The sequence below is a fragment of the Bufo bufo genome, chromosome 2, assembly GCF_905171765.1.
Source record: "Bufo bufo chromosome 2, aBufBuf1.1, whole genome shotgun sequence".
NCBI lineage: Eukaryota > Metazoa > Chordata > Amphibia > Anura > Bufonidae > Bufo > Bufo bufo.
Window position 1 is genome coordinate 41627861 of NC_053390.1, and position 13609 is coordinate 41641469.

General features: G+C 45.6%; 1 protein-coding gene across 1 annotated transcript in view; it reads left to right on the forward strand.

The window, feature by feature from the left end:
* The first annotated feature begins 2082 nt into the window (after positions 1–2082).
* AGXT2 (alanine--glyoxylate aminotransferase 2) overlaps positions 2083–13609 on the forward strand; it is a 47911-nt gene continuing 36384 nt past the window's right edge. The window contains exon 1 of the mRNA XM_040420988.1: positions 2083–2204. Within this exon, the coding sequence (XP_040276922.1) occupies positions 2147–2204 (58 nt within the window). The 5' untranslated portion in view covers positions 2083–2146. The remainder of the gene's footprint in view (positions 2205–13609) is intronic.

Genomic DNA, 13609 nt, shown 5'->3' on the forward strand with positions numbered 1-13609 from the left:
CTTGATGGTAGCTTCACAGCAGGGCCTTCTCCATAGTAACCAGAAGCCGAGCGACTTTCCAGGAATGTAGGTCAGCGGTTATTTACACAGAAAGTATCAGGAAGGGAACAAAAAATACAAACCCCATGGTCAGCGCTTTGTCTAGAATACCGAAAACCTCCAGAACCAGTTGTAGAGAAAACTATGTCTAAAGCTGTGGTTTTAGTTGCAGAATTTAGGTTAAAGGGGTTGTACAGGATTAGAAAACCATATAGGCAAAGGAGGGTGTTCGACCTATTTTCAGCGGGCTACGACCGCGGCCAGGGGTCCCCTTTTAGCAACGGAATTAATATTTTGTCGTGACGCCAGTTGCAGTGAAGCAACAAGGGCACAGGGCCCCTTTTACTGATATGGATGGTACCCAGGGTAGGAATGCCAGAGTGGTGGTGGGTGGCCTAATTGTCCCTTAATGGTGTTGCACTTGTCACGGTGCTCCTACCTGGATATGCTGGACTCCGGGCGGTGTCGTCCGCAGCAGAGCAAAGGGGTAGTTGGTAAAGGGGATGAAGAAATAAATTGAGTCCAGACCTTGTGATGAAGTTGATAACAGCTTTAGGCATCATGCACACGACCGTTCAGTTTTTTGCGGTCCGCAAATTGTGGATCCGCAAAACACGGAAGCCGCCCGTGTGCCTTCCGCAATTTGCGGAACGGAACAGGCGGCCCATTGATGTAACTGCTTATTCTTGTCCGCAAAACGGACAAGAATAGGACATGTTATATTTTTTTTGCGGGGCTACGAAACGGAGCAACGGATGCAGACAGCACACGGAGTGCTGTCTGCATCCTTTGCGGCCCCATTAAAGTGAATGGGCCCGCACCCAAGCCGCAAAAACTGCGGCTCGGATGCGGACCAGAACAACAGTCGTGTGCATGAGGCCTTACTAGAATGAACTTTTCTCCAAAACGATTTAGAGGCTTTGTCTTGGTTTCCAGCAGGCTTTGGCATGAACTTTGGCAGGCAAACGATCTCAACTCTGCTACATCAGTTGCTCTCTGGCTCTGCTGTGCTAACAGGCTGACCATAGAACTCAGCTTCTTCTTCATGCTGTACTTCACTTTCTGTGGTCTGATCTGTCTCTAACTTTATCCAGGGAAAACTTTACTCCTGGTCTCTGAGGCTTCAGGCTTTGGCCTCTGTGTCCAGCAGAGCTAAAGGGGCTCAAGCTGGCCCAGACAGGGCTCGTCCTTGGCAGGGGTAAAACTAGACTAACCTCAACTAACTAAACTCCTCCCTATAGGGATAAAATAGAATGGAAAGAAGATTCCATCCTCTGCAAGTGTAGCTCTGCCATGCTTGCGGCCATCTGCTGGTGAACCAGGCATATTACATGAACATAACAGTTACATGGAAATAGATATACACATTATGCAAGACCTGGAAATAAATACATAAGATGACAGTAGGTTAACCATAGGAGACAGTAGACAGTAGTAAGGTGCGAAGGTGGTAACAGCACCCTGGGGCATTACATATTCACAGCAGTAAGCAGAGATCTTGAAAATGGGTTAAGGCACATTGTGGTGGCAATAGGAGGGCACTATAGGTGACTCAGGATAGATAGATAGATAGATAGATAGATAGATAGATAGATAGATAGATAGATAGATAGATAGATATGAGATAGATATATAGATAGATAGATAGATAGATAGATAGATAGATAATAGATAGATAAATACAAGATAGATAGATACAGTAGATAGATAGATAACAGATACAGTAGATAGATAGATAGATAGATAGATAGATAGATAGATAATAGATAAATAGATAGGAGATAGATAGAGAGATAGATAGATAGATAGATAGATAGATAGATAGGAGATAGATAGATAGATAGATAGATAGATAGATAAATAAATAGATAGGAGATAGATAGATAGATAGATAGATAGATAGATAGATAGATAGATAGATAATACAAGATAGATAGATAGAAATGAAAAAGACTACATATCTTATGAACAAATCCTAGACCGGCACACGGTGTGGAGTGCAAGGTTCAGGTTTTGTAGGAGGGATCAGAGGAGGTGATCGGCTTCTCCTCCTCTGTCTCTAAAAGGGACAATCTTCTTTCCTGAAGACACGACAATCACTGCAAATATGAGATCCGTAATGACAGGATACTACAGGCTCTTTACACCGCTCCGCTGCCCTGCAGGTAAGTGATATTATTTAAATGCAACTTTTTAAATGCCCATGCAACAATTTTTCGTACAGGTGTTTTTGCATCGTGTTCGACACTTGGGGTGTTAAGAGAGTGGCAGGGTTCGGGACATCAGCCCCAACAAATGTACCAACAATTACGCCTGGAAACATGAGCAAATGTTGGCAATTAAGCACTACAGGGAAGGAGCTGGGGTAGATTTTACACCTGGCGCACGGGCTGGCAGAGGTGCGCCTAAATTATGGCGAGGTGTCCTACGCCAGCGCAAAGGAGGGAAAAAAAACATTGGCGTGAAAAGCTGGTCTTTGTAAATGAACCCTAATCATTTCTGTGAACTGTGTATGTGAAGATAGATAGATAGATAGATAGATAGATAGATAGATAGATATGAGATAGATAGATAGATAGATAGATAGATAGATATGAGATAGATAGATAGATATGAGATAGATAGATAGATAGATAGATAGATAGATAGATAGATAGATAGATAGGAGATAGATAGATAGATAGATAGATAGGAGATAGATAGATAGATAGATAGATAGATAGATAGATAATGATAGATATGAGATAGATAGATAGATAGATAGATAGATAGATAGATAGATAGATAGATAGATATGAGATAGATAGATAGATAGATAGATAGATAGATGATAGATAGATAGATAGGAGATAGATAGATAGATAGATAGATAGATAGATAGATAGATAGATAGATATGAGATAGATAGATAGATAGATAGATAGATAGATAGGAGATAGATAGATAGATAGATAGATAGATAGATAGATAGATAGATAGATAGATAGATAGATATGAGATAGATAGATAGATAGATAATAGATAGATAGATAGATAGATAATAGATAGATAGATAGATAGATAGATAGATAGGAGATAGATAGATAGATATGAGATAGATAGATAGATAGATAGATAGATATGAGATAGATAGATAGATAGATAGATAGATAGATAGATAGATAGATAGATAGATATGAGATAGATAGATAATAGATAGATAATAGATAGATAGATAGATATGAGATAGATAGATAGATAGATAGATGATAGATAGATAATAGATAGATAGATATGAGATAGATAATAGATAGATATATAGATAGACAGATAATATATAGATAGATAGATAGATAGATATTAGATAACTGTTCAGATGACTAATCACAGCAATAAATGAAAAATGGCATCCGCTAAGGGAACACAGTATTACTGTATACGTTCAGAACAGCGCTCCGCACGTTACATGTATGTTATAGCAAAAAAATAAAAAGGAGTAAGTACGAGGAGCAAGAATACAAAGTATTGTGGAAATGTCCATAAACACCTAAAACCACCAAACTGTAACAAAGAAATCACTGAATCTGCCAAACAGCTAGATCTCTGGTGTAAAGTAGAACTGGCTTAGTCGCCCATAGCAACCAATCAGATTCCTCCTTTTATATTTCACAGCTCCTTTGGAAAATGAAAGGTGAAATCTTATTGGTTGCTATGGGCAACTAAGCCAGTTTTCCTTTTCAACAGTTTTGATAAATCTCCTCCTCTGTCTCCTAATAGGAAGGTGTAAATGTGTCCCGACCCGAATGTGTGCCGCCTCTGGGACTCGCTCCTATCTGCAGAACGGGGTCCCCAAACCAAAGGACAGCACACCACACAAGTCCTGCCAGCCTCCATTCACAGCTAAGGGAGCTCGAAAATAGCAAAGTGGCAGCTCGGCTATTTCCTGCAAAGAAGTGAAGGGAGTGGTGGCCGTGCCTGTACTTCGTGCTCTCCATTCACCGATGTGGGACTTGCAAAAATAATTGGGCGCGTCAGTAATAAATGGAGAGCACGACGTGCATGCGCAGTGCCCTCTTAGAAACTGTGTGGGCACCTATCTGGTGACATATCCTAGGGATCCTATCCCGTGCTGTCAGAAATGGAGATGCCCCTTTAAGCTCCTAAGCCGAAAACCTGTCTCTTATTTGGAGATCGAGGGGGTCATTTACTAAGACTGGCTTTTTCCAACAGTCTTCGATTCTTCCCTACGCTCCCATAAAATTTGGCTAATTTATGATGAGGCATGCGCCTCATCAATGGCAGTCCGCACGCCTGGCGTAAAAACTACTCGCCAACAGGCGTAAATTTGCCTGGGCGGATAGGAGCCCTGACCATAGTATTGTCAGTACGTGGTAAATGTGCAGCTAGTCAGCTACCAGCAGACTCCACATATTACTGATTAACAAGCACAGGGTCTGCGGACTGACAGTCCTCACTATAAAATACCAAGAAAAACATACCATGCAGATGTAGCAGAGCTGGCCTCGTAATTTAACCCTTTGTGGCTACAGAATGCATGGTTAGAACTGTCAGTTAAAGGGAGTCTGTCACCACAATTTGACATTATACACCTCTTACATAGCGCTGTAGCATAACTATACATGAGTCAAATGGTACCTTTGTTGTGTTGTTCTGAAGTTCACCAGAGGCAAAATTGCTGTTTTATTATTATTATTATTATTTATTATTAAAGCGCCATTTATTCCATAGCGCTGTACATATGATAAGCACATACATAATACAGACAAGTGCACTAAGCAGGAACAAGACGAGTTACAGACTGGTACAGAAGGAGAGAGGGCCCTGCCCGTGAGGGCTTACAATCTACATGGTATGGGAGAAGGACACAGTAGGTGCGGGTGAAGCTGGTCATGGCGGTATAGAGGCAGCAGGGTCACGGGTTGTAGGCTTGTCTGAAGAGGTGGGTTTTCAGGTTTCTTTTGAAGGATTCCACTGTAGGTGAGAGTCTGATATGTTGGGGTAGCGAGTTCCAGAGTATGGGGGATGCACGGAAGAAATCTTGGAGTCGATTGTGGGAAGAGGCAATAAGAGGAGAGGAGAGAAGGAGGTCTTGTGAGGATCGGAGAGTGCGTGTGGGGGTGTATCGGGAAAGTAGCTCAGAGATGTAGAGAGGGAACAGGTTATGGACGGCCTTGTATGTATTTGCTAGTACTTTGAAGTGAATTCGTTGGGCAATGGGGAGCCAGTGAAGGGATTGGCAGAGGGGAGAGGCAGAGGAGTAATAGGGTGAGAGGTGGATTAGTCGGGCAGCAGAGTTAAGGATAGATTGGAGGGGTGCGAGAGTGCTAGATGGAAGGCCACAGAGGAGAATGTTGCAGTAGTCTAGGCGGGAGATGATGAGGGCTTGTACAAGCATTTTCGCAGATTCAAAGTTAAGGAAAGCACGGATGCGGGAGATGTTTTTGAGTTGGAGGCGGCAGGTGGTGGAAAGGGCTTGGATGTGCGGTCGGAAGGAAAGGGCAGAATCCAAGGTCACTCCAAGGCAGCGGGCTTTGTTGACTGGGGAGAGTGTGCAGCCATTGATCAAGATAGATAGGTCTGTTGGGGGGGTTGAACAAGATGGGGGAAAGATGATGAATTCTGTCTTATCCATGTTAAGTTTAAGAAAGCGAGAGGCGAAGAAGGATGATATAGAAGATAGACATTGTGGGATAGACATCTTGATAGTAAGGTGGTGATGTCTGGACCAGAGAGGTAGATTTGTGTGTCATCAGCGTAGGAGTGATACTGAAAGCCATGGGACTCTATGAGCTGTCCCAGGCCAAAAGTGTAGATAGAGAAGAGCAGTGGTCCTAGGACAGAGCCTTGCGGGACACCAACAGAGAGGGAATGAGATGAGGAGGTGGTGCGGGAGTGGGAGACGCTAAACATCCGGTCTGTGAGGTATGATGTGATCCAGGAGAGGGCCAGGTCAGTGATGCCAAGAGATGAGAGCGTTTGCAACAGAAGGGAGTGGTCAACAGTGTCGAAGGCAGAGGACAGGTCAAGGAGAAGGAGGACAGAGTATTGTTTCTTGGTTTTGGCTGTCAGTAGGTCATTGGTGACTTTGGTAAGGGCAGTCTCGGTCGAGTGGTGGGGTCGGAAGCCAGATTGTAGGCGGTCAAAGAGGGAGCAGGAGGAGAGGTGGGAGGACAGTTCTGAATGGACATGTTGTTCAAGTAGCTTTGAGGCATACGGAAGAAGTGATATGGGGCGATAACTGGACAAGGAAGATGGGTCAAGTGAAGGATTTTTGAGGATGGGTGTAATGGTAGCATGTTTAAAAGCAGAGGGAAAGACACCAAAGTTTAGTGATAGGTTGAAGAGATGAGTTAGGGCTGGGATAAACACTGTGGTGAGGTTAGGAATGAGGTGGGATGGGATTGGGTCAAGTGCACAGGTGGTCAGATGAGATTTGGAGAGTAGAGTGGAGAGTTTTTCTTCTGTAATGGTGGAGAAGCGGGTTTTGGGAGAAGAGGACTGAGCAGTTGTGTAGAGGGTCTGTGGGGACTGTGCAGTAAAGCTTTCTCTGATCTGGACTATCTTTTGTTTGAAATATTTGTCAAAGTCCTCAGCTGAGAAGAGTGGAGAGGGTGGGGGCGCTGGGGGACGGAGAAGGGAGTTAAAAGTGCTAAAAAGTTGTTTAGGGCTGTGTGACAGGGAAGATATGAGAGATGAGAAGTAGGCCTGTTTTGCATCAGCGAGTGAAGATTTGAATATGAGAAGGGATTGCTTGTATGCAATGAAATGATATTTAGAATGGGATTTCTTCCATCGCCGCTCAGCAGCCCTGGAAGCTTGTCTGAGTTTTTTGGTCAGGTTGGTGTGCCAGGGTTGTCTGTTGATTTTCCGAATTTTTGTTGTGTGTGAGGGGGGCAACAGCGTCCAGAGCTGTACTTATTGTGGTGTTAAATAGGTTAGTAGCAGCATCTGGGTCTTGGAGGCAACAGATGGTAGAGAGTGGGAGAAGAGAGTCAGAAAGCAAGCGAAAGTCGAGATGTTTGAGGTTCCTGCGAGGGTGTGCTAGTGTGTGGACCGGGGGAGCTGCAGAAGAGACCAGTGAAGAGAAGGTGAGTAGGTTGTGGTCGGATAGGGGGAGAGGCGAATTAGAAAGGTTAGATAGGGAGCAGAGAAGGGTAAAGATCAGATCCAGAGTGTGACCATCTCTGTGGGTGGGAGCTGAAGACCACTGTGATAGGCCGAAGGAGGAAGAGAGTGACAGGAGTTTAGAGGCGGCCGAGTGGCATGTGTCAATAGAGATGTTGAAGTCACCCACGATGATAGTGGGGATGTTGGCAGAAAGAAAGTGTAGTACCCAGGTGTTAAAGTGGTCAAGAAAGATGGTGGCTGGGCCTGGAGGGCGGTAAATGACTGCTACTTGAAGGTTGGAGGGAGAGTAGATGCAAACAGAGTGTACTTCAAATGAGGTGAGCGTAATGGAGGGTGGCAGTGGAGTTGGGCTGTAGGAGCAGGTGTCTGATAGGAGAAGACCAACTCCTCCACCATGTTTGCAGCCGGGGCGGGGGGTGTGAGTGAATTGAAATCCACTATAAAAGAGTGCAGCAGGGGAGGAGGTGTCTGAGGGTGTCAGCCATGTTTCTGTGAGACCCAGAAAGGAAAGGTTTTGAGAGATGAACAGTTCATGAATGTACAACAGTTTGTTACAGACAGAGAGCGCACTTACTGCCCGAACGTAGCCCCTGGGCACTTACAGCCCGAACGCCGCCCCTGGGCACTTACAGCCCGAGCGCCGCCCCTAGGCACTTACAGCCCGAGCGCCGCCCCTAGGCACTTACAGCCCGAACGCCGCCCCTGGGCACTTACTGCCCGAACGCCGCCCGTGGGCACTTACAGCCCGAACGCCGCCCCTGGGCACAAACAGCCCGAACGCCGCCCCTGGGCACTTACAGCCCGAAAGCCGCCTCTGGGCACTTTCAGCCCGAACTCCGCCCTTGGGCACTTACAGCCCGAACACCGCCCTTGGGCACTTACAGCCCGAACTCGCCCCTGGGCACTTGCGAGCCCTCATTTACATATGAATAAAACAGCAATTTTGCCTCTGGTGAACTTCAGAACAACACAACAAAGGTTCCATTTGACTCATGTATAGTTATGCTACAGTGCTATGTAAGCGGTGTATAATGTTAAATTGTGGTGACAGACTCCCTTTAAGATGATATAAGTAGAATAACCTACAGCCGGGGGAGGGGATAGCTATAAGATGCACAGAGGAAGCAGTGGCCCTGTTATCGAAGGGAACCCAAACTGTCTTTGTTGCCCAGTATTGACAGATGAAAGAAAAAAAGATGATAGATAGATAGATAGATAGATAGATATTATTTATTATTAAAGTGCCATTCATTCCATACCCCTGTACATATGATAAGCGGCGCACATACATAATACAGACAACTGCACTAAGCATGAACAAGACGAGGAGAGAGAGAGGGCCCTGCCCGCGAGGGCTTACAATCGACATGGTTTGGGAGAAGGACACAGTAGGAGAGGATCAAGCTGGTCATGACGGTATAGAGGCAGCAGGGTCACTGCTTGTAGGCTTGTCTGAAGAGGTGGGTTTTCAGGTTTGTGGGAGATAGATAGATAGATAGATAGATAGATAGATAGATAGATAGATAGATAGATAGATAAAGACAGCACGTTGAGTTTATTTTTTTATTTATTCTTGGGATTGGTGGATCGCCTTTTCAGCCGCTGGCACTCCGGATTCATGCCATTACTGCTATGCTGCCCACTACATTTTTTTTCTTTCGCTAGAGATAGATAATAGATAGATAGATAGATAGATAGATAGATAGATAGATAGATAGATAGATAGATAGATAGATAGATATGAGATAGATAGATAGATAACAGAAAATGATACATGGTTTTCAAAAGGTTTAATAAATAAAAATCTGAAAAGTGTGACATGCATTTGTATTCAACCCCCTGAGTCAGTACTTTGTAGGACCACCTATAGCTGCAATTACAGCTGCAAGTATTTTGGGGGATGTCTCTACCAGCTCTCACCTGCTGGAAGGTGAACCTCCGCCCCAGTCTCAAGTCTTTTGGAGCCTCTACCAGGTTTTTCTCCAGGATTGCCCTGTATTTAGCTTCATCCATCTTCCCATCAGCTCTGACCAGCTTTCCTGTCCCTGCTGAAGAAAAACATCCCCGTAGCATATAGCTGCAGCGGCCAGATTTGTGGAGTACAGGATTAATAGTTGTCCTGTGGACAGATTCTCCCACCTGAGCTGTGGATCTCTGCAGCTCCTCCAGAGTGACCATGGGCCTCTGCAGCTTCTCTAATTAGTCCTCTCCTTCCCTGGGCTGTCAGTTTAGGTGGAAGGCCATGTCTTGGTAGGTTTGCAGTTATGCCATAATCCTTTAATTTTGGATGATGGATTGAACAGGGCTGCATAAGATGTTTAGAGATTGGAATATTTTTCTTTATAACCTAACCCTGCTTTACAGTTCTCCACAACTTTCTCCCTGACCTGTCTGGTGTGTTCCTTGGTTTTCATGATGCTGTTTGATCACTGATGTTCTGTAACAAACCTCTTCACAGGCCTTTATAGAACAGCTGTAGTTATACTGAGAATACATTATGCAGCAACCGGGACCACAGGAGTGCAATATGTGAGTGTGGTGGGCCGATGAGTGTTGTAGTTGTTACTGAATTCCCTGGGCCAGTGTGCAGTGACGGGAAGGAAGGCACCAGATTCCTTTGGGGCACACTCTGGTGTTCAGAGATCTCCTGTCAGATGTTGGTTGAGGTGCCCTTGGTTGTATGGTTTTAGGTGCAGGGAAGGCAGGGTCCCTGGTGTTCGTGATGCCAGCACACTTAAGTGCAAATTAGGTGGTAAAATAAGGAGGAGTCCGTTCTTATAAACAATGGGAACTTTTACTGACATCAGTTGCCTTGAGGTAGATGTACAAGTTCATTGACATGGCAGAGATAGTTGTAATCCATATAAAGCACATTCACTTCAGATCTCACTTGTGCTGCAATTCCTGGTAACAGACTCAGTTACTAGTACTAACAGTCTCAGGTGAGGCACGAGCAGGCTCAGGTGAGGCACTAACAGGCTCAGGTGAAGCACTAAGAGGCTCAGTTGCGGTACTAACAGTCTCAGGTGAGGCACTAGCAGGCTCAAGTGAGGCACTTACAGGTACAGGTGAGGCACTAACAGGTTCAGGTGAGGTACTACAGGCTCAGCTGTGGTACTAACAGTCTCAGGTGAGGCACTTACAGGCTCAGGTGAGGCACTAACAGGTACAGGCTTCCTTTAGCTGGTATCAGAGCCCTCTATCTGTGCTCACTGGGTCACTTGTCCACTTCCTAACAGCCTGGTACTTCATATAATATAATCTTATCTTGTTTTCTGTAACCTACAGGGCGGTCTCCCTAGCGGCAGGCATCCATCCTCTGCTTCATTCTTTGTACTGGTTGCCATCAGAAACAGATCCACACAATCCATAGAGAAATATGGTAACACACAACTTTGACCTTAGTTGTCAGGCTGTGTCTAGATGCAGGAAGCTTCTCCCGGTCACTGGGTGCTGTGGAGTCCATAAGCTGAGACTGCTGCTATCTCCACTAGACTCGCTCTATAGCCACAGTTATTCTGTCCTGTGCTAGGTAGCTTCCGATATCTTCTCCTCCAAACTCCCTCAGCCTGGCCAGAGCCAAGCAGGCTAAAGTGGTCGCTACATGGTGGACATGTCTGACTCTCCTCATAACTTTGACTACAACTCATCTCCTCAGTATTAACTTCCTGTGGCTAGCCTGTCCCTTTTATATGGATACACCAGCACCATCTAGTGGTGACTAAGGTGTAGTGTTGGTTACCAGCCTGTTATTAGGAATTTGCAGCTACATAAATATAAGGCATACAAAGACATGCTGAAAGATACAGGGCCCCACTACTGATACGGAGTTTACACACAGGTGGACTCTATTTACTAATTAGGTGACTTTTGAAGGCGGTTGGTCACGCTGGATTTTATTTAGGGCTATCACAGTGCAGGGGGGTTGAATACAAATGCATGTCACACTTTTCAGATTTGTATTTATTAAACATTTTGAAAACCATCTATCATTTTCTTTTCCCTTCACACATACTTGATACTTTGTGTTGGTCTATCTCACATAAAATACATTTACGTTTGTGGGTGCAAAGTGAAAAAATTTGGAAATGGTCAAGGGGTATGAATACTTTCTCAAGGCACTTTCACGGGGCCTCAGTAGTTGTCACACATTGCCTTGATGGTAGCTTCACAGCAGGGCCTTCTCCATAGTGACCAGAACGCCGAGCGACTTTCTAGGAATGTAGGTCATAGTTTAACAATTCACAATTGCAGCCCGGCCCCTCCCCAAAAAAAGACTGATATTTCCGAGTCACTTTTTCCTTACTTATCATGAACCTAAACTGAGTGTATATCCTGAAGGTACGGACAGCTTCCAAGCTTCAGCACGCGTAAACTATGCGTTATTAAGTATCAGGAAGGGAACAAAAAATACAAACCCCCATGGTCAGCGCTTTGTCTAGAATACCGAAAACCTCCAGAACCAGTTGTAGAGAAAACTATGTTTAAAGCTGTGGTTTTAGTTGCAGAATTTACGTTAAAGGGGTCTTACAGGATTAGAAAATCATATAGGTAAAGGTAGGTGTACGACCTATTCACAGCAGTAAGCCAAGATTTTGAAAATGGGTTAAGGCACATTGTGGTGGCAATAGGAGGGCGCTGTAGGTGACTCAGGATAGATAGATAGATATTAAAAATAAGAGTACCGCGGCACTTCCATAAAGTAACGTGCTTTATTCACCAATAAGGCGCGACGTTTCAGTTCACTCCATGGAACCTTTTTCAAGCAGTGAAACCGTTCCATGCCGTGAACCGAAACGTCGCGCCTTATTGGTGAATAAAGCACATGTCACTTTATGGAAGTGCCGCGGTACTCTTTTTTTTAATGGATGTTTAGGCGGTAAGACCACTGCCTCAGCCGCTGGCACTCCAACTTGTACGTTTGGTTGGTGGTGCTGCCCAGGAGTGTTTGTTTTGTAGATAAATAGATAGATAGAGGGCCCACCCTTTCTTCCCCTGGGTACACACTGGTGTTGGGGTTCCCTTGATTGTGTATAGTTAGCAGGGTGCCAGGCAGGAGGGCAGATGAAGAGGCCCGAGGGGTGGTGGAGTCAATAACACGGCCTGCAGGTTGCAATAAGGAAAGTCTTTCTTTACTAAACAGAAGATGGGAGTAATAGTACATACAGATGGGAGTAATAGTACATACAGAAGTAAAAGGTACAGTTTAGTCTTCTCCCAATATCAGCTTATAGGCAACAACAATGATGGTAGTTGTAGTATTCCCTGTCTCTCTCTATGGACACTTTGCAGTCACTCCAAAAATAAGCACAGGAGTGTAGTTAGGTTCTTGTTAACCCTTTCTGCAGTTCTCCGGTTGACTTCACATCCGCCCATAGGATATAAACGTCCTATGGGTGGATGTTTATCTCTGAATGGACGTTCTGGAACGTCCATTCAGAGATGGCAGGTGCACGCTAATCGTGCAGCTGCCGAGCGGGAAGCCTGCTGTCAGTGACAGCAGGGCAACCCAGAGAGAAGGCAGGGACAGTTCCCAGGTTTCCCCGCCTTCTAGATCGCTGTATACACAGCGCTCAATGGGTGCTGTCAGTGGCGTAGGGATCGCCATAGCAACCATAGCAGTGGCTATGGGGCCCTACGCCACTGGGGGCCCGTCCGGGCCGCCTTCTGTTGATTTATTTTTATTTACATACACACCACACACAGGCAGCCAGGCCCGAGCCGCGGACCGCCCGCCCACTACACTAGACTAGTGTAGTGGGCGGGGCGCGGGCGGTCCGTGGCTCGGGCCTGGCTGGGGAGGAGTCAGGACTGGAGAAGGGTGCACGCAGGGCCGGGCCGACACAGAGGCTGGGGAGGCTCCAGCCAGGCCACTGAGTAACTCAGAAGATCCGATGGTATATTCTAACCCCCAGGCGTTCCCATGGTGACGGGGACGCTTGCCTGGGGGTTAGAATATACCATCGGATCAGAGTTTTCACGAGCTCAGTGAGATCGTAAAAACTCAAATCCGATGGTATATTCTAACCCCCAGGCGTTCCCATGGTGACAGGGACGCTTGCCTGGGGGTTAGAATATACAGGGCCACGCCGCTTACAGGAGTATATTTATAAACTAATCAGTAACTAACTACTTTAACTTTAATCATTGACATTGCTGATCTCTTTACTGGGATATCTTACTCTGTCTTAGCTCCGGTAACAGCAGGCAGTGCGGGAGGGCGGCGCTCACTCACTGACGTCACGCGCCTGCGCCGCCTAGTGGGAGGAGCAGGCGCATGACGTCAGTGAGTGAGCACCGCCCTCCCGCACTGCCTGCTGTTACTGGAGCTAAGACAGAGTAAGATATCCCAGTAAAGAGATCAGCAATGTCAATGATTAAAGTTAAAGTTACTGATTAGTTTATAAATGTACTCCTGTGAGCGTCGGGGATGGGTATCTGT